Genomic DNA, 21,038 nt, shown 5'->3' on the forward strand with positions numbered 1-21,038 from the left:
CTTAAGCAGGGGGACACGTCTGGCACTGCAGGATTTGAGTCCCTGGCGGCGTAGTGTGTTACTGATGGTAGGCTTTGTTACTTTGGTCCCAGCTCTCTGCAGGTCATTCACCAGGTCCCCCCGTGTGGTTCTGGGATTTCTGCTCACCGTTCTTGTGATCATTTTGACCCCACGGGGTGAGATCTTGCGTGGAGCCCCAGATCGAGGGAGATTATCAGTGGTCTTGTATGTCTTCCATTTCCTAATAATTGCTCCCACAGTTGATTTCTTCAAACCAAGCTGCTTACCTTTTGCAGATTCAGTCTTCCCAGCCTGGTGCAGGTCTACAATTTTGTTTCTGGTGTCCTTTGACAGCTCTTTGGTCTTGGCCATAGTGGAGTTTGGAGTGTGACTGTTTGAGGTTGTGGACAGGTGTCTTTTATACTGATAACAAGTTCAAACAGGTGCCATTGTAACGGATGTGAAATGGCTAGCTAGTTAGCGGGTACGCGCTACTAGCATTTCAATCAGTTAAGTCACTTGCTCTGAGACTTAAGTAGGGTTTCCCCTTGCTCTGCAAGGGCCGCGGCTTTTGTGGAGCGATGGGTAACGACGCTTCGTGGGTGTCAGTTGTTGTTGTGTGCAGAGGGTCCCTGGTTCGCGCCCATGTTGGGGCGAGGGGACGGTTTAAAGTTGTACTGTTACATTGATGCTGTTGACCCGGATCACTGGTTGCTGCGGAAAAGGAGGAGGTTGAAAGGGGGGTGAGTGTAACGGATGTGAAATGGCTAGCTAGTTAGCGGGTACGCGCTACTAGCATTTCAATCAGTTACGTCACTTGCTCTGAGACTTAAGTAGGGTTTCCCCTTGCTCTGCAAGGGCTGCGGCTTTTGTGGAGCGATGGGTAACGACGCTTCGTGGGTGTCAGTTGTTGATGTGTGCAGAAGGTCCCTGGTTCGCGCCTGTGTCGGGGCGAGGGGACGGTTTAAAGTTATACTGTTACACCATTAATACAGGTAACGAGTGGAGGACAGAGGAGCCTCTTAAAGAAGAAGTTACAGGTCTGTGAGAGCCAGAAATCTTGCTTGTTTGTAGGTGACCAAATACTTATTTTCCACCATAATTTGCAAATAAATTCATTAAAAATCCTACAATGTGATTTTCTGGAAAAAAAATTCTCATTTTGTCTGTCATAGTTGAAGTGTACCTATGATGAAAATTACAGGCCTCTCTCATCTTTTTAATTGGGAGAACTTGCACAATTGGTGGCTGACTAAATACTTTTTGCCCCACTGTATATATATATATATATGTTGCAACTGGCTGAAGTGAAGAAGGCTTTTCGGGGCGAATCCTAACACATTTTCACTCTCTGCCATTGATATTAATGCAGGACTAGAGCTGGGATTTATATAAAAGGCGAGATGGAGCACTGTGCAGTGCACAATGCGCCTTTGGACGAATCCCGGCCTTAGTAAAAATGTGACTTAAGTGGAAGTTAGGATTCACATTTATCAGTTGATAACTGAACTACTTCCATTAACGACAGAACACGATCCAGAGACACAGGAAGACTGTGTAAAGTGTAAATAAAATGAACATTTACTGTGATCAATTTGTATGATGATCAAAAGGCATTATAGATGCACCTGATTACATGCTAGTTACGTGCGTATTATGCATCAACTAAATGTATATAACAGAAGCTTATTTGACCATACTGCCTTTGAACATTATACAGCAGCATTTGTCACCAGCCAGACACTCCAGCAAGTCATATGTAAGCATCTCTCAGGCCCTTTGTCTCATAAATGTAAAAGGCACTATGCGTAATGTACTACACTGGTGATTCTTTGGAGTTAGGAACCTAAACTTAGCCTTTGACCTGGAATCAGCCCTTCCCAGACCCATGCAGTCCCTCTTTTCCATGGATCTATCCCAGCCTTAGCCCCACTCCCTGCACCAGACCCACAGTCCCTCTCCCACCCTCTCACCCCAGTCCTAGCCCCTCTCTCCTACCTTCTCTCTCACCCCAGCCCCTCTCTCCTACCTTCTCTCTACCCACAACTTCTCTCTCCCCAGTCCTAGCCCCTCTCTCCTACCTTCTCTCTACCCCCAACTTCTCTCACCCCAGCCCCTCTCCTACCTTCTCTCTCACCCCAGCCCCTCTCCTACCTTCTCTCTACCCCCAACTTCTCACCCCAGCCCCTCTCTTCTACCTTCTCTCACCCCAGCCCCTCTCCTACCTTCTCTCTCCCACCTTCTCTCACCCCAGCCCCTCTCCTACCTTCTCTCTACCCCCAACTTCTCTCACCCCAGCCCCTCTCTCCTACCTTCTCTCTATCCAGCCCCTCTCTCACCCCAGTCCTAGTTTAAGCCATGCCACTGGTCCTCATATCCTGCATTTAACATTTAGGTTCTCCAACTCCTACACGTCTTCACAGGCTCAGTCCACAAGCCTGTCATCAAGCCTGATCCAGAAACATGGCTCTGTTGGCCAGAAACAGTTTTAAACAGGCCAGAAACACTACTTTAAACAGAGCTGAATTTTGTACCAATGTACTAGACATCTTTTAAACTACAACGATGACTTTTGACATAATACAGAGGCTTAATCTGGACTATAAATCTCATAACGCTGGATACAGTCATCGCTCTCTGGCAGGACCCCTATGGACTGAGATGCTCCCTGGAACGGTGCATGTGGTTACGTGTGCATGTTTTTTGTTCTCTGCTTTCACAAAATAAAGTTCCCGTCCATTGATGATCCATATACTAATATGGATAGCTAGCTGCTGACAATGCTAGATAACCTTTTATTCTATGGGGTGTTTTCTCCAAAAATGTAAGTTCATATAAGAAAAAGGATACATATAATCAAGTCCATCTTTGATAAATAGTATTTATCACATTATTGTTATACACAAAGCAAGCACAGTAGTCCCACATGTTGACTGCAGTTACAACAAAATGTAAAAACATTTTAATTTTGGCAGTATTTCCTGTTTGCTATGGAAACAACCATTATCCTTTTTGCCCTAGAGGAGAAGCAAGCTTATTGGTCAGTGTCGAGGTACCCATGCTGCTCTCCTCTGAGAATAGACCCTTCCATTGCAGCCTAGCTGGAGCGAGCCATCTCCTCCTCTTTAAGTCGACATGTGTTCTGGTTTCAACACCATTTCAGATCTTTTCCAGTGGATGGGTGAACTGCACCTCAGAGCATCCTTGTAGACAGGCCAGTAGTACTGGGCTCCCGAGTGGCGCAGCGGTCTAAGGCACTACATCTCAGTGCAAGAGCCGTCACTACAGTCTCTGGTTCGAATCCAGAATGCATCAGATATGTTTGTGATTGGGAGTCCCATAGGACGGCGCACAATTCGGGTTTGGCCGGTGTAGGCCGTCATTGTAACTGACTTGCCTAGTTAAATAAAGGTTCAATAAAAATACTGTGTGTAGTACTTGTGTAAGCCTGACAGTGGATTCCTCTGATGCAAGTCAGCTGTTCCCTTGAAAATCTTGACGAACACCACTGGGTCATTGGCCTTGTTGCTGAACACTGCATGCGGATGGGTCACACGCTGCAGAGACTCACCGTCCACTGAAACCAGCTCATACCTCGCCTGGAGACACACACAAAGACAGGTTAGAGGTACAGACGCCAACACATGCTTACTGTGCAGTGACCTGGGCTCCCACTCAGCATCTACTGCTCTCCTTCATCCCAGTACATTCATTACCATATTCTCTCGCTCGCTCACACATACAGGCTCAAGGTTAACCCTCATCAGAAGGTTATGTTGAAAACACACACACACACACACACACACACACACACACACACACACACACACACACACACACAGAGACACAGAAAGAGACACACACACACACCTGGTGGCTAGCTAAAAGATAGGGTGTTTTCAGACAGGAACAGGGGGACAGGAAAGCCTGCTGTAGTTGTCTACTTGGTCTCTGTGTGGGAGACAGCCAGCAGACACACCAGATAAGGACCGGCTATTAGACTACGCTAGCGAGGTGTGAGGCTGAGTTAAGAAACAGGAGATAGGGAGGGAGGGGGGGGGGGGGTGTCAGAGTAGAGCAAACCAACCATGTCTCTGTTTCCCTCTCTCTCCCAACCATTTCTCTCCCTCCTTGTCCTTCCCCTCCTTCTCAAAGGTCTCTGTCGCATGCGTATGTATGTGTGTGTGAAAGGGGGATTCTAAGGGGAAGTTCTTAGAAACTGAAAGGCTTAGCCGACACCAGATCCCCAGAGTGTATGACACTAATCGGACCTGGGAAGTGCTGTCACCAGGTTCACGGCAGCAACACACACACACACACACACACACACGATATTGCTGCACTGTTGGAGCTAGAAACATAAGCATTTTGCTGCACCTGCGATAACATCTGCAAAACTCTACTGTACGTGACCAATAAATGAAGCTGTGACCTAGTATCTCTCAGGTTAGAGAGCTGTGACCTAGTATCTCTCAGGTTACAGAGCTGTGACCTAGTATCTCTCAGGTTAGAGAGCTGTGACCTAGTATCTCTCAGGTTACAGAGCTGTGACCTAGTATCTCTAGGCCAGAACTTGACTGGCCTGCACAGGGCCCTGACCTCAACCCCATGAACACCTTTGGGATGAATTGGAACGCCGACTGCGAGCATTAGTGCCCAAACTCACGAATGCTCGTGGCTGAATGGAAGCAAGTTATTGAACAATCCCGAGCGGCACAGCGGTCTAAGGCACTACATATAAGTGCCTGAGGCGTCACAACAGACCCTGGTTCGATTCCAGGCTGTATCACAACCGGCCGTGATTGGGAGCCCCATAGGGCGGCGCACAATTGGCCCAGCGTCGTCTGGGTTAGGGTTTGGCCAGGGTAGGCCGTCATTGTAAATATGACTTGCCTAGTTAAATAAAAGGTAAAAAATATTTAAATAAAGTACCCGCAGCAGTGTTCCAACACCAAGTGGAAATTCTTCCCAGAAGAGTAGAGGCTGCTATAGCAGCAATAGGGGGAACCAACGCCATATGCCCATGATTTTGGAATGAGATGTTTGACGAGCTGGTGTCCACATACTTTTGGTCATGTAGAGTATACGCAAACTGTTCTGGATGGGAAGCATGCGGGTGTCTTAAAATAGTTTCCTCTCTCCACCACTTCGCTCTCATTCTACCACTCATAAGACTGTCAGTCAGACAAAAGCCTGACACACCAACACAGGCACACACACTAGCAAAGCCTTTTCATTCAGGTATTGTAGACTCAGAGTTCTGAGCCCAGGCCAAACTTGACTGTTGTTTACAAACGTCACAGACCAATACATATCGCTAAACACATCACCTTGTATTATATGGCTCAGCTTGGATTAAAGCATGAGCTGCCGGAATATTACAGTGATCTCCTAAATAAGCTTACCATCAGAGCGTCACTGGTAGAGGCAGCTCCTCCTGGAAACATCATCTCATTCTCCATCCCACCTGAGATACTGATACCTGTAGAGACACGGAATATCTCCACAGAGTGCCAGTGTAGGTGTAGGCTTTTGCCAATCAACTAAAAATCATAGTCTTTAGTACAAGACTAAGTTGAATCAGTTGTGTTACTGCTTTGGCAAGATTGAAATCCTGCATCTACAGGGGAAGATGACCAACTGTTGCTGTAGACTAAAGAGACACAGTAAATAGCCTTACTAAGGGTATTTTTCAGACTGGGCCATTAATAACAATAAGCAGGTGATGCACTGACCTCTACTGGTGGGGCCGGGTACTAGGCTACTGATTAGTGGGCGGCTGACTGATGGGCATACTCACCCAGAGACTGTTTCGTCTTAAAGATGGTCAACGTGGCGATCTCATGTCCTGAACTAGTACAGGTGGTATGTTTCCATGGTGGCCATTCTGCAACTGTCCTGGCGAATATCTGTTCACTTGTTTCCCCTTCCCTGTCTGTCCCAGTCCCCCCTCTCCCTCCCTGTCGAGAGGGTTCAGTCCTGCGGAGGGGGCTCGGGGGGAGGGGTTGAGTGTTCCTACCTCCCCTCTCAGCACTGCACTCCCATTGGTTCATTTTGCCCCTCCCGCTGTGTCCATTCCTCACAGGCGACCACCCCCGCTCTGGAGTGGTATCTTCCGACAGCAATGAGGTCTAATCATAGAGCCGGGGCGTACCATTCTCACTACGTGGGGAGTAGATCGGTTGGCGTTGGCGTAGGGTGGTGTGTGGGGACTTGGCGAGGAGCCATTTGAGCGGTGAGGGGGATCATGAGCGGAAGGTGTGGTGTTTGTTGCAGGAGACCTAAGAGAGGCCAGACAGACGGTCTATCTTAAAGTCCTGGGCTGGCTGAAGCTGGAAACCACCATGGTAGTCTGGAGAGAAGATATACATGACATCATACATATTAGCAGACACACGCAAAGACAGACACAGACTCAGTCCTTTAACCCCAGTAGACCAACAGTATTGTACTATAGTTTTACACCCTCCCAGCCCTGGTCAACCCTCTGTGTTTGACAGTGACATTGCGTGGGAGTTCTCTTGTGTCAGTCAACACAAAATGGAGTCCATTCACCCCAGGAACCATCAGCAAGTCTCTATCGGAAGCCATCACACCCACCTACTCAGTAACATGAGTAATAGTAGGCAATTAAGGTCACAGTTATAAAAACTTAGAACACTGAAGACACCATTCTACTGACTCTGAAAAACACCAAGAAGAACTACCTGTACACAGCCAATCTGTAAATAGCACACCCGACTACCTCATCTCCATGTTATTACTTACCCTCTTGCACCCCAGTATCTCTACTTGCACATCATCATCTGCACATCTATCACTCCAGTATTAACGCTAAATTGTAAATATTTTCGCCTGTAGGGCCTATTTATTGCCTACCTCCCTACTCTTCTACATTTGCACACACTGTACATAGATTTTTCAATTTCTTTTATTTTGTGTTATTGACTGTACTTTTGTCTATGTTTAACTCTCGCACTGCTTTGCTTTATCTTCGCCAGGTCGCAGTGGTAAATGAGAACTTGTTCTCAACTGGCCTACCTGGTTAAATTAAGATGAAATAAAAATTTAAAAAAGTTTTTTTTTTTTTTTTTTTTTTTAAAGCTGCCAGTTGATTCTCTGACTATAACACCCCTTCAGGGCTTTGAGGTAGGCTACTCACTTCTGAAGAGTTCTGTCAAACATGGCAGAAAGGACGGAAAGACCATTCTGCTTTTGGGGCGCATGCTCAGCCGGTTGACACAGAGACGCAGCACCTGGGAAGAAATGTGTATTCAGTTACCAGAACAGGGCAGGATCCAGCAAACACTACTAACCCTTACACTTAGATAGGAAAAGAATATGGCTAAAATGCTGAAAGACCATCAGAAGGCATGCTGGAGCTATTACCATATGGCCTTAACATATCAAATACTTTCTAATCCTAGGGGTTGGGGGATAGTGGTCGCTTCAAGGGAGGGCCCAAGTGATTACAAAATACATTCAAGAGTGGAAATTAAGAAATATACATTTACAACACTACATGATAACACAAGATGATAACTGAAATAGCAAAAGTCTTGAATAAGCTAATTAACAGTTAACATTTCATTAACAAAAATGCAGCATAAAGGCTACATACCCTTTGTTCCAAAGACACTCCAAAGTATGCCAGAAAGAAACTCCTTTTAGGCAGTCCACAAATGGGAGAAGTATGAAGACTTTCAAAAAAGTGTGTTAATCCTCCCAAGAAAAAAAAGGAAAAAAATAAAATAAATCAGCCTCCAAAAATGGCTGAAACTAACATCTGCTCAGAAAAATGTATATCACAAAAACATCCACGAACCTGTAAGCACTTGGATAAGTGTCTAAATGACAAAAAAAAAGTAGATATTTATTCATTAAAATATAAACAAAGACAATCCATTCATTTGTCTAAAAAAGGTGACAAAAAGTCCAACAAAGAAAATGCCAAGTAGACATTAAAAAAAAGTTGCTGTACATTCTTAGTGTTTCCATGGTGTTTCAAAACAATGCGGTAGCGATGTCTCAAGGATCCCGGATAGACCGGTTTGCAAGTTTTAAAGTTTGAATGGCAAGCAGTAGAAAAAGCTGCAATGTGCATCTCAGTCACACATTTACTTGCATACCTTGTAATGCCACAGGTGTCAGAGGAACACCTGAGAATGTCAATGAAAGTGTCCTTAAAAATAAAAATACTTTCACTTCATAGTTGACCTTAGAATAGAAAAGTATGGGTAACTGCAAAGCAAGTCTTGATGCAGTGTCTTTCTTAATCTCTCCTCAATTTTTTTTTTTTATGAAATAGAAATAGCCCACTGATAAGTCACTCCAAAAATGGCTGAAAAACAAACTTGCAAAAAGAAAAAGATTATCCATAGGATTTTTCACATCAAAAAAGATCAGGAGGTTCATCTACAGAGGCTTTGAAAGGTAGAAAAGTTAGGCTAGTCAATGAACATGTCGTTTAATGGGGAAGAAAAAATACGTCTAGAAATAAATCAGTCTTCACAGCAAGAACAAAAGTGAACCAACAGGAGGCCAAGGGAATCTGCAAAATCCACTATTTAAAGATTTAACCGTTAACACAAATCCCAAAAGTATGTGGACACCTCTGACTATATTCTTATAGAATTTTCACAAATGCCTTACTATACTTCATTCTCAAACATTCAATGAATTTATAAAAACGACCATATCTAAAAGTGATCACGTGTCTGAAAACGGTAAATAAAAATATATATAATCTTCCTGGGATGTATATGAACAGATCTAAGATTACATATTGCTAAAACGCTGTCAGTTCCACTTTAAGATCAAAAATGTATTCTAGGCTATCAGAGAGAGAAGACGCATATCCTTTAGCCTTTTTACATCCTATTAGTAAATATTTACACCATTACCAGTAACTGAAATGTAAGTTTTGTTTTTTGCAGGTTTGGATGCAATGTCGAGGTCCAGGCCTATTTCCTTGCAGCGTGGGTAGCACTTTTGAACGCAGATTGCTAAGGACATTGTTTAATTTAATAAATGTTACAATATGGCTGTAACGTAACAAAATGTGTAAAAAGTCAAGGGGTCTGAAAACTTTCCGAAGGCACTGTATGCCAATATTGTTTTAAGGGAGTATTGTCCTGCTTTCATTGTCTTTGGATCAGGAAGTTCAAACACTTCTGTTAACCACCCAGGTTTTCTTCTCTTGTAATGCATCTTGCTTCTGGCCATTTTTAAAGTCATATCGTTACTCATTTTGCAAAAGAAGATCAAAGTTGTATTAACCCTCCAGCATGACAATGCCACCAGCCATACTGCTCATTCTGTGCGTGATTTCCTGCAAGACATGAATGTCAGTGTTCTGCCATGGCCAGCAAAGAGCCCGGATCTCAATCCCATTGAGCACGTCTGGGAACTGTTGGATCGGAGGATAAGGGTTAGGGCCAATCCCCTCAGAAATGTCTGGAAACTTGCAGGTGCCTTGGTGGAAGAGTGGGGTATCGCACAGCAAGAACTGGTAAATCTGGTGCAGTCCATGAGGAGATTTACTGCAGTACTTAATGCAGCTGGTGGCCACACCAGATACTGACTGTTACTTTTGATTTTGACCCCCCTTGTTCAGGGACACATTATTCCATTACGGTTAGTCAGATGTCTGTGGAACTTGTTCAGTTTATGTCTCAGTTGTTGAATCATGTTCATACAAATATTTACACGTTAAGTTTGCTGAAAATAAATGCAGTTGACAGTGAGAGGACATTTCTTTTTCTGCTGAGTTTATATTCATCCTCTACAGTTTTGACATTCAAGACTTCAGAGGGAAAGTTCAAATGATTCACAATTGGCTGGAAGAGGAGGACTAGTAGGTAGTTCTACATTGCAGCCGATTGCTGTAGCAGATGAGGATAGAACAAAAGGTATGGCAGTACCATGTTTTGGGAGATTGTTGGCCTGATCTTGTCGTTCAGTTGGTGTTTGGCTAAATATCTGAAGTTGGGTTGACTTGACTTTCAAAAGAACCCTTTTCTGCAATGCGTAGTGACAATTCTGGGAGGCTGAATACATTTCCTGTCAGAATATCAATTGGCGTTGAGCCATGCCATGAACAATCTTTGATTAAATGCTCTTCGTGGCGATAGTGTTTGCCATGATTAGGATATACCAGTCTTGCATCTTGTTCCATGGTTTTCCCTGAGATTTCTTTGACATTCCTTTAGGTAAATTATCTGAAAGCACTGTTTTTTTTTGTTGTTGCATGGCTTTAAATAAACATTAGGTATTATGAACACTTCTTTCGACATTTTACCCTTTCCCAAGAGCTCAGGTTTGTGTTTTCGAACCGTCACTTTACTCTAAATCCATAATTGAGCTTGATAACGTCTCTGATTTTGCAAACTACGATCAAAATTGTATTCTAGAATATCAGAGAGCAAACAAAATATCCACCCATCTTTTCCAATCTTACCTCAACGATTCTTACGCAAGTATGTATGAACCTCGATAACGACACTGTTAGTCAGTAAATTCAATTCCAGTTTCGTTTTTGCAGGTTAGGATGCAACATCAATGTCCAGACCTATTTCATGAGAGATCGGGTAGCACTCTTACACCCATTTGTGTGTTAAACTTCACATATCTAAGTTGGTAACATTTTGATTCGTTTCATCAGCACAAAGTGCAAGGTCAACCTTATCAGAGATGCTCTCTAGCTTGACCCAATGAGGTTCTACTTGTCTGACTTCCAGCAAATTGCCTCCCTTCGACACCCTGGCTAATAACATGTCCATTTCTTATTTTTTTCTTCATTAAAGCCAACCTCCTCCTTTTTGTTACTTCTTTCAGTCTTTGGTATTTCGGCTCAAGTGTTACTGTAGTGGCCTTCTGGTGATTGGAAAACTCTGCAGAATTCTTTTGTTTGCGACGTTTTTTCATGAAAGGATCCTTGTAAAATTCACATCTCTTTCGACCATGTAAATGTGTCTTTCTCATCCAAACTACTCCTAACCCATCCATAATCTCTTGAGCCAGCTCAGTTTTCCCACTTTGTAAATCCAGATCAAAATTTTGGTCTAGAACATCACAGACAATCTGCCTGTAATTTCCACACACGTCTGAAGCAAAATCAGCCACTTCAAACATGACATCTCTGGTCAATAGATGCAAGTCAAGTTTCTCCTTTTTCACACATTTAGATTTCACATCCAGGTCAAGTCCTTTTTCCTTACAGAGAGGGTAGAGGTACTCCAATGCTTCTTCTAATGTGGGCATCATTAAGGATTCCTCCATTGTTATGTCTTTCTGAGTGAAGATGCTTTCTGTCTGGACATGTTGAGGATAGATCACATCCAGATCAGCCTCATCCTTTGCGCATATTTCATGAGGTCCATTTCCAGGACCAAAGAGTGCAGTCTCATCCGCACACCGTGTTAAAACTGTCTCAGTAAAGAGGCTTTCAGTCTTCACATGCGGAGATATCAGGTCCACAACAGGCTCCTCCTTTATGCAGATGTCAACGAGTGTACAATTTTCTGAGACGCTGTTATGCAAATTGCACCTTGCCCATGTAAGAGAGTAGTTACTTGCTTTCATTGTCTTTGGATCAGGAAGTTCAAACACTTCTGCTAACCACCCAGGTTGTATCTTCTTGTAATTATTTTTCATGCCTTTTAGTCTTGCCATAGTCCGGGAGGAAAAAGTATATTGTACTTCATTACAAACACCAAGATCAAAGTTGTATTCTAGAATATCATAGATAACATGCTGTTGAGCTCTTTTAATCTCTTTAGCATATTCAGACACCTCAACCATTACACCATTTGTCAGTAAATGACGATCAAGTTTCTGTTTCGCTCCAGATCCAACATTGAAATCTACACCAATTTCCTTGCACTTCTTGTATGGAGCTTTCCAATACTTTCCACAATCTCTTGGGTTATGTTTTGAGTAACTGACACGCCACTGCCGTATATATTTATCCTCTACCGCTTTTTGGCATTGCAGTCTTCGTCGTCTTCTATCGGCATTGTAGTCTTCGTCTTCATCAGAAGGAAAGTTGAATGGCTCACAGTAATCAGAAAGAATAGGCCTCGATCTAGTAGATACAGCTAAATTACATCCGCTTTCTGTAGCAGGTGAGGTTTGCACAGAAGGAACGGCAGTACTATATCTTGCTAGATGAACATTTTCAGCAGGCAATGGCAATTCAATATTGGTCTGGGTTTGGTTTACGCTAAACACCTGTGAAGTTGGGTTGATTTGAGCTTCAAAATAACCACAGTGAGTGAATGCAGGTTTGGATGCAACATCAAGGCCCAGACCTATTTCATGACAGAGTGGGTAGCAGTCTTTCACCAGTTCTTTGGTGTTAAACGTCACATTTGAATGGTCTAAGTTGGTAACATTTTGCTTCGTTTCATCAGCACAAAGTGCAAGGTCAATCTTATCAGAGATGCTCTCTAGCTTGACCCAATGAGGTTCTACTTGTCTGACTTCCAGCAAATCGCCTCCCTTCGACACCCTGGCTAATAACATCTCCATTTCTTTTTTTTTTCTCATTAAATCCAACCTCCTCCTTTTTGTTACTTCTTTCCGTCTTCGGTATTTCAGCTCAAGTGATAATGTAGTGAAATTCTGGTTACTGCAAATCTCTGCAGGATTCTTTCGTTTGCGTCGTTTTTTCATGAAAGTATCCTTGTCAAATGCACATCTCTTTTCACCTCGTAAAAATGGCTTTTTCTTCAAAATGCGTAACGCATCCATAATCTCTTCAGCCAGCTCAGTTTTCCCACTTTGTAAATCCAGATCAAAATTTTGGTCTAGAACATCACAGACAATCTGCCTGTAATTTCCACACACGTCTGAAGCAAAATCAGCCACTTCAAACATTACATCTCTGGTCAATAGATGCAAGTCAAGTTTCTCCTTTTTCACACATTTAGATTTCACATCCAGGTCAAGTCCTTTTTCCTTACAGAGGGGGTAGAGGTACTCCAATGCTTCTTCTATTGTGGGCATCATTAAGGATTCCTCCATTGTTATGTCTTTCTGAGTGAAGACGCTTTCTGTCTGGACATGTTGAGGATAGATCACATCCAGATCAGCCTCATCCTTTGTGCATATTTCATGAGGTCCATTTTCAGGACCAAAGAGTGCGGTCTCATCCGCACACCGTGTTAAAACTGTCTCAGTAAAGAGGCTTTCAGTCTTCACATGCGGAGGAGATATCAGGTCCACAACAGGCTCCTCCTTTATGCAGATGTCAAAGGGTGTACGATTTTCTGAGACGCTGTCATGCAAATTGGACCTTGCCCATTGACGAGAGTAGTTACTTGCTTTCATTGTCTTTGGATCAGGAAGTTCAAACACTTCTGCTAACCACCCAGGTTGTATCTTCTTGTAATTCTTTTTCATGTCTTTTAGTCTTGCCATAGTCCGGGCGGAAAAAGTATATTGTACTTCATTACAAACACCAAGATCAAAGTTGTATTCTAGAATATCATAGATAACACGCTGTTCAGCGCTTTTAATCGCTTTAGCATATTCAGACACCTCAACCATTACACCATTTGTCAGTAAATGACGATCAAGTTTCTGTTTCACTCCAGATTCAACATTGAAATCTACACCAATTTCCTTGCACTTCGTGTATGGAGCTTTCCAATACTTTCCACAATCTCTTGGGTTATGTTTTGAGTAACTGACACGCCACTGCCGTATATATTTATCCTCTACCGCTTTTTGGCATTGCAGTCTTCGTCTTCTATCGGCATTGTAGTCTTCGTCTTCATCAGAAGGAAAGTTGAATGGCTCACAGTAATCAGAAAGAATAGGCCTCGATCTAGTAGATACAGCTAAATTACATCCGCTTTCTGTAGCAGGTGAGGTTTGCACAGAAGGAACGGCAGTACTATATCTTGCTAGATGAACATTTTCAGCAGGCAATGGCAATTCAATATTGGTCTGGGTTTGGTTTACGCTAAACACCTGTGAAGTTGGGTTGATTTGAGCTTCAAAATAACCACAGTGAGTGAATGCAGGTTTGGATGCAACATCAAGGCCCAGACCTATTTCATGACAGAGTGGGTAGCAGTCTTTCACCAGTTCTTTGGTGTTAAACGTCACATTTGAATGGTCTAAGTTGGTAACATTTTGCTTCGTTTCATCAGCACAAAGTGCAAGGTCAATCTTATCAGAGATGCTCTCTAGCTTGACCCAATGAGGTTCTACTTGTCTGACTTCCAGCAAATCGCCTCCCTTCGACACCCTGGCTAATAACATCTCCATTTCTTTTTTTTTTCTCATTAAATCCAACCTCCTCCTTTTTGTTACTTCTTTCCGTCTTCGGTATTTCAACTCAAGTGATGCTGTAGTGAAATTCTGGTTACTGCAAATCTCTGCAGGATTCTTTCGTTTGCGTCGTTTTTTCATGAAAGTATCCTTGTCAAATGCACATCTCTTTTCACCTTGTAAAAATGGCTTTTTCTTCAAAATGCGTAACGCATCCATAATCTCTTCAGCCAGCTCAGTTTTCCCACTTTGTAAATCCAGATCAAAATTTTGGTCTAGAACATCACAGACAATCTGCCTGTAATTTCCACACACGTCTGAAGCAAAATCAGCCACTTCAAACATTACATCTCTGGTCAATAGATGCAAGTCAAGTTTCTCCTTTTTCACACATTTAGATTTCACATCCAGGTCAACTCCTTTTTCCTTACAGAGAGGGTAGAGGTACTCCAATGCTTCTTCTAATGTGGGCATCATTGAGGATTGCTCCATTGTTATGTCTGTCTGAGTGAAGACGCTTTCTGTCTGGACATGTTGAAGATAGATCACATCCAGATCAGCCTCATCCTTTGTGCATATTTCATTAGGTCCATTTTCAGGGCCAAGGAATGCAGTCTCATCCGCACACCGTGTTAAAACTGTCTCAGTAAAGAGGCTTTCAGTCTTCACATGCGGAGGAGATATCAGGTCCACAACAGGCTCCTCCTTTATACAGATGTCAAAGGGTGTTAGATTTTTTGAGACGCTGTTATGCAAATTGGACCTTGCCCATTGACGAGAGTAGTTAGTTGCTTTCATTGTCTTTGGATCAGGAAATTCAAACACTTCTGCTAACCATCCAGGTTGTGTCCTCTTGTAATTCTTTTTCATCATTTCTTTTAGTTTTAACATAATCCGGCTGCCAAAATCATATTGTAATTCCCTACCAACACCAAGATCAAAGTTGTATTCTAGAATATCATAGATAACATGCCGGTGAGCTCTTTTAATCTCTTTAGCATATTCAGACACCTCAGCCATTACACCATTTGTCAGTAAATGACGATCAAGTTTCTGTTTCGCTCCAGATCCAACATTGAAAACTACACCCATTTCCTTGCACTTCTTGTATGGAGCTTTCCAATACTTTCCAAAATGTCTTGGGGTTTTTCTTGAGTAACTGACACGACACTGCCGTATATACTCATCCTCTACTGTTTTTTGGCATTGAAGTCTTCGTCTTCCATCGCCATTGTAGTCTTCGTCTTCATCAGAAGGAAAGTTGAATGGCTCACAGTAATCAGAAAGAATAGGCCTCGATCTAGTAGATACAGCTAAATTACATCCGCTTTCTGTAGCAGGTGAGGTTAGCACAGAAGGAATGTCAGTACTATATCTTGCTAGATGAACATTTTCAGCAGGCAATGGCAATTCAATATTGGTCTGGGTTTGGTTTACGCTAAACACCTGTGAAGATGGGTTGATTTGAGCTTCAAATGAACCACATAGGGTGAATGCATTTGCTATGGGAATATCACTGGACGGTGATCCATGCCATGACTTCTCTTTGAGAAAATGCCCTTCGGATGTACTAACGGGATCTTGGGCATTACAGAAATAAACCACTTTGACAGCGTTATTCTCCCCATCACTTGTGCCTGTCTTTTCAGGGAAAAGACGTAAAATCTGCCCTTGACTTGTTGTTTGGGAACTGATGGAAGGTACATGTGAATGCTCTTTTGGTAAACCCACATAGGAACATGAAGACCATGGGACAGTTGGGGATATTCCCATGTCATTCTCCTCAAGCTTTACATCAATCTCAGAAGGAAAATAACTGTCTGATAAATTGTTGGTAGTTTGGATCACTGTATAGTCATGTTCATATGTTGAATTGGTTTTGGTTTCCAGATAACTTGTTTCTGTGTTTCCTGACACTGGAGAATGTGGGTAATCTATGCAGGCATTAATTGAATCAGACCAAATGGTTACTTGGGATCTCTCTGCTTCATCGTCCTCCATCTTAACATCCATTTTGCACCAATAAACTACAAAAACAAACTCGTCAAAAAGCCCTGATGACAATCTCTAAACTGAGAACAGTCGATTGTTAGATATGACAAGGGCACTGCGTTCATCCACCTCTGGCCTGCTCGCCTCCCTACCTCTGAGGAAGTACAGTTCCCGCTCAGCCCAGTCAAAACTGTTCGCTGCTCTGGCACCCCAATGGTGGAACAAACTCCCTCACGACGCCAGGTCAGCGGAGTCAATCACCACCTTCCGGAGACACCTGAAACCCCACCTCTTTAAGGAATACCTAGGATAGGATAAAGTAATCCTTCTAACCCCCCCCCCCCCCCCTTAAAAGAGTTAGATGCACTATTGTAAAGTGGTTGTTCCACTGGATATCATAAGGTGAATGCACCAATTTGTAAGTCGCTCTGGATAAGAGCGTCTGCTAAATGACTTAAATGTAAAATGTTAAATGTAAATATGACAGAACAACTTATTAAAAAAAAGGAATGTCAACGTCACTTTACGGTACAACCAGTCACCAGCAGCAATTGGTCATTTATTTAATATTGATAAATACTGTAAATTCTTTTTCAGACCCACCCGGGAATCAGACTCGCTGTCAGACTGCTAAAAATATATAATTCACCAATTTGCGACTACCCGTGTCTTTCCAATACATACATGGGCTATAAAAATTACCATACAACTGATCTGACCAAGCTAGCCAGTCAACTTCCTAGCTAGCTAGCTAGCTAGCCAGCCAACTTCCTAGCTAGCTAACGAGCTAGCTAGCTAGCTAAATGGCAACAAACGCCTAAATCGTATTTGGCGATGTATCTAACGTTAGCTATTTAGATTTAACTTTTTATTGTATTTTGCTAACTAGGTTAATGCGGTTAGCAACTGCTAACCAATCGTTAGCAAGCTAGCTAGTTGTCCGTAACATAACTAGCTAGCGTTAAGTTTGCTACTAGGCTACCTACCTAAGATAACGTACCGTTACCTTTACTGGTGGTGGACTACAGCAAATCCCTTGGCCTGCATTGTGTTTAAAGAAAATCGAGACACAAAAAGTTGACTTCACATTTCTTAAAACCGCCTGCTAGCTAGCAGCAGCATGCGTCGGAGTGGAATTTTTAAGTAGCACTTTAAGTCCCTCGTCAGGTGGTTGTGGCTAGTTGCGGTACAGCTACAGACGAACGTGACGTTATTCTCCCGCCGTGCAATTCGGTTTTGACTAATTTTATACGTAGTCACAGATGATCCGTTATATTGACCAGATACTATAGTGACTAGTAACCGAAAGGTTGCAAGATAGAATCCCCAAGCTGACAAGTTAAAAATCTGTCCTTCTTTTCCCGAACAAGGCCGTTAACCCACTGTTCCTAGGCTGTCATTGTAAATAAATAAAAATTCTTAACTGACTTGCCTAGTTAAATATATATATTTTTTAAATAAATAAGGCTGCAGTATGGTGATCACCACTGACCCAGATATGCCAAGACCCTCAAAATGCCTTATATCTGTGGTGGCATCGGTGTAGATGATCAGGTCCTGTACATATCCTGTCAGAGAGCCACGTAAACAGAGAACTTGACTCCAAATCTGTGATGCTTTGATGGGATGTATTGGCAGAATGTAAGCCTCCCTTTCCAAGCCATGAGAGGCTCATCAAAGCACAAGTCCTTGTAAAGCACAAAAATTCTTCCAAATGCCCTGGTCAAGTTGCCCAGGACATTCCTGATTTTGTGAAGGGGGTCGGCAAGGTTGGCAGTGGCGTTGTTCATAAAGTGGAGCGCACTCGGCAAGACAAGGAAGCGGTCCTGGGAGATAAGGGTTGGGAAAAATGGGTCTGCAGCATGGGGTCAGTGGTCCAGTAGTCCCTCACAGAGCCCTTCTTCACTAGCCCCATCAGCAGCACCGCGACCTGGAAGGTATACATTTCACTGATGGTATTGTTCACCCATTTTGAGAACTTCCCTTTTATGCCAGCGACAGTCTTTTCTTTCAGTTCATGAGAAAACTTGCAAACAAATTATGCACATTTAGTAGGCTAAAGCCATTATGAATTTTGATACATTTGAAAAGAGCCTTGGGGTTTTCTGTAATATGATAACGATAATACCTGTTGGTTTCCTGCACCACACTCTCCACCAATTCCTCAAGGAACAGTTTAAAACACTCTGCCTCTGAGGAGGTAGGCAGGGTGCTTTGTACACCAGACAGGGTGTCATTAAAGTCTATCTCTGATTGTTTGAAGTGACAGGATCTCCAGCAGCGGGGAGCGACCTCCTCAACTTCAACCTCTTCTCCCTTACAGCCTACAAGATTGGCAGTAGCACCAGCATCTTGGGAAGGTGAGGGATGCTCATTGCCTGCAAGGTTGGACTGGGCACCCTTGTCACTCTCATACACAGGTTCTTCAGAATTACAAAATATTTATTGTACCTCCTCATCAGTGAGGCGTTTCCTTTTGAAACCTGACATTATCTCTATACTCAAAGGCTATCAGTGTCTGTCAAGAGTTACGATTTTTTGTCATGACTGACTTAGATTCTAGGTATGGTTACTCTGGGTTGCCAGCTTAGACCCCTCCTTCCCAGGAGTTTTATTTTTATTCAGATTATAAACATCTGTGTTTATTGATGAATCACCCATCATAGTAATATTTCCTCCATCATATCCCCTCATGATACCTTCCCCCATTTCTACCCCGATGAATTGAAAACCCCCCACAAATTAAATGACCCCCCCATATACCCCCCTAAAATGGTTTTAAATAAATCTGGCAATCCTGTTTAGCTTTCGCGCTACGTCTAGGCAGTAGACTTGTATTTGGGGTGATGATCTGTGAGGTGATAGCATTTGATTTGCTTTGTGATTCGTCAAAAACTGTAAACGACTTCTCAGGTCATGTGCTCCGGTTCTTGAATACACTGTAGCAAGCACATCGAAGATTTGTAATATGCTGAAAAGTGGTCATACTAAGTTGATATTTTTCGGACAATGGGCGCTGCCAACTTTGACTTTGTTTATTTGCGTCTTATAGTGAATGGCATTCTGGGATAAGGGAGTTTTTAGCTTGTTAAACATAAACAAACATGGCTGCCATCATAAAGAATTTAGCTGCTGTTAGCTTAGCTGAAATGTATCTCTTTTCTAAACAATATTACATTTCTCTCATGTGCTTACTAGAGATGTGGTACATTGTAAACAAGTCTAGCTGTTAGGTCGCTAACTTTATTATTTGCCTGTTATTTAGACTGGTTTATAGAGTTTGGCTGTGGATGTGTTCCGTGATGCTTGGATGAGGAAGTTCACATTTATCTTTTACAATAAAAGGTGAAATTGAAGAAAAATAGCACAAAATATTGTTTAGATGCTTTTAAGACAATAATGCTGTTTAAACGTATGTGTTGCATCATACATTCTGTTGCTCCTGTTCCAAACACATATTTGCGATAGTACGCTGCAGGGACCACTCAACAATGATCACAAATATGTAATGGTATGCGTCTGTCATGGAATTCTAGGAGTGGTGGGTGTAGAGTCAGGCGCAGAGAGTAATACTTCCAATAGATGTGTTTATTTCGCTTGGTCTAGCCAACAAACAGGCAATGACCATAAAACAGGTATGTCTCCAAAAACAAGGAAAATAACATACAACAAATTACGCAGGAGGAAAACAACTTCACCACTGACAGTAAGAATAAGCCCGCAAAAAAGCAGGCGGGCACTGGAAGTTTAAAGAGACCCTTAATGAACCAAAATATGCAACAGGTGAAAACAATCAAGACAAAACCAACACCACCGCTAACTAGCTAGCCATTTCACATCGGTTACACTGCCAAAGGAGGGTCAACCTGTTATTAAATCCAAGGGTTCACATACTTTTTCCAACCTGCACTGTGAATGTTTACACAGTGTGTTCAATAAAGACATGAACAATTATCATTGTTTGTGTGTTATTAGTTTAAGCAGACTGTTTGTCTATTGTTGTGACTTAGATGAAGATCAGATACAATTTTCTGACCAATTTATGCAGAAATCCTGGTAATTCTAAAGGGTTCACATACTTTGTCTTCCCACTGTAAGTAAACATACTTTAAAGTTCTACTTAAGTTGTTTTGGGGGGTATCTGTACTTTACTATTTATATTTTTGACAACTTTTACTTCACTACATTCCTAAAGAAAATATTGTACTTTTTACTCCATACATTTTCCCTGACAACCCAAAGTACTCGTTACATTTTGAATCATTAGCAGGACAGGAAAATTGTGAAATTCACACACTTATCCACAGAACACGTGGTTATCCCTACTGCCTATGGTCTGGTGGACTCACTAAACACAAATGCATTGTTTGTAAATAATGTCTGAGTGTTGGAGTGTGCCCCTGGCTAGCCGTAATTTTTTTAAACAAGAAAATGACTACAGAACGAAGCCAACCTCAGCGTGAGCTTTGGTTGCGAATGGTATGAACTTTGAACTCTTATTCACTACAGAAGTGATACCTCCTAGCCGTTGACTTAGCAACAGCAGCTGCAAACGTGGGCTAGGAAAGAACAGACAGAGTATCCCGTCTACCACACAACGACGTTACTACAACGCATCCAATTTATCAGCAGAGACATTCTTCAAAGGACAAAGGCCTTCCATCTACCACCAACCTACCGAAGCGCAGCTCAGAGTAAATATTTATTGCATTTTCCTTTTCCAAATGGGCGGTAATTTAGAATGCATAAGATTCTGTATTTACGAT

The 21,038-nt window shown here is 42.5% G+C and overlaps 1 protein-coding gene across 1 annotated transcript; it reads right to left on the reverse strand.

The window, feature by feature from the left end:
* Nucleotides 1-3,321: 3,321 nt before the first annotated feature.
* Nucleotides 3,322-9,368, reverse strand: LOC120017727 (PDZ domain-containing protein 7-like). The gene is made up of 5 exons (XM_038960677.1): nt 7,622-9,368; nt 7,163-7,256; nt 5,801-6,352; nt 5,406-5,482; nt 3,322-3,599 (listed from the first exon to the last, which is right to left on the reverse strand). Exons 3-5 carry the CDS (start codon nt 6,051-6,053, stop codon nt 3,414-3,416), a joined length of 516 nt encoding a protein of 171 aa, XP_038816605.1. The 5' UTR covers nt 6,054-6,352; nt 7,163-7,256; nt 7,622-9,368; the 3' UTR covers nt 3,322-3,413.
* Between the last annotated feature and the right edge of the window lie 11,670 nt (nt 9,369-21,038).

Source organism: Salvelinus namaycush, chromosome 22, assembly GCF_016432855.1.
Source record: "Salvelinus namaycush isolate Seneca chromosome 22, SaNama_1.0, whole genome shotgun sequence".
NCBI classification, from domain to species: Eukaryota; Metazoa; Chordata; class Actinopteri; order Salmoniformes; family Salmonidae; genus Salvelinus; species Salvelinus namaycush.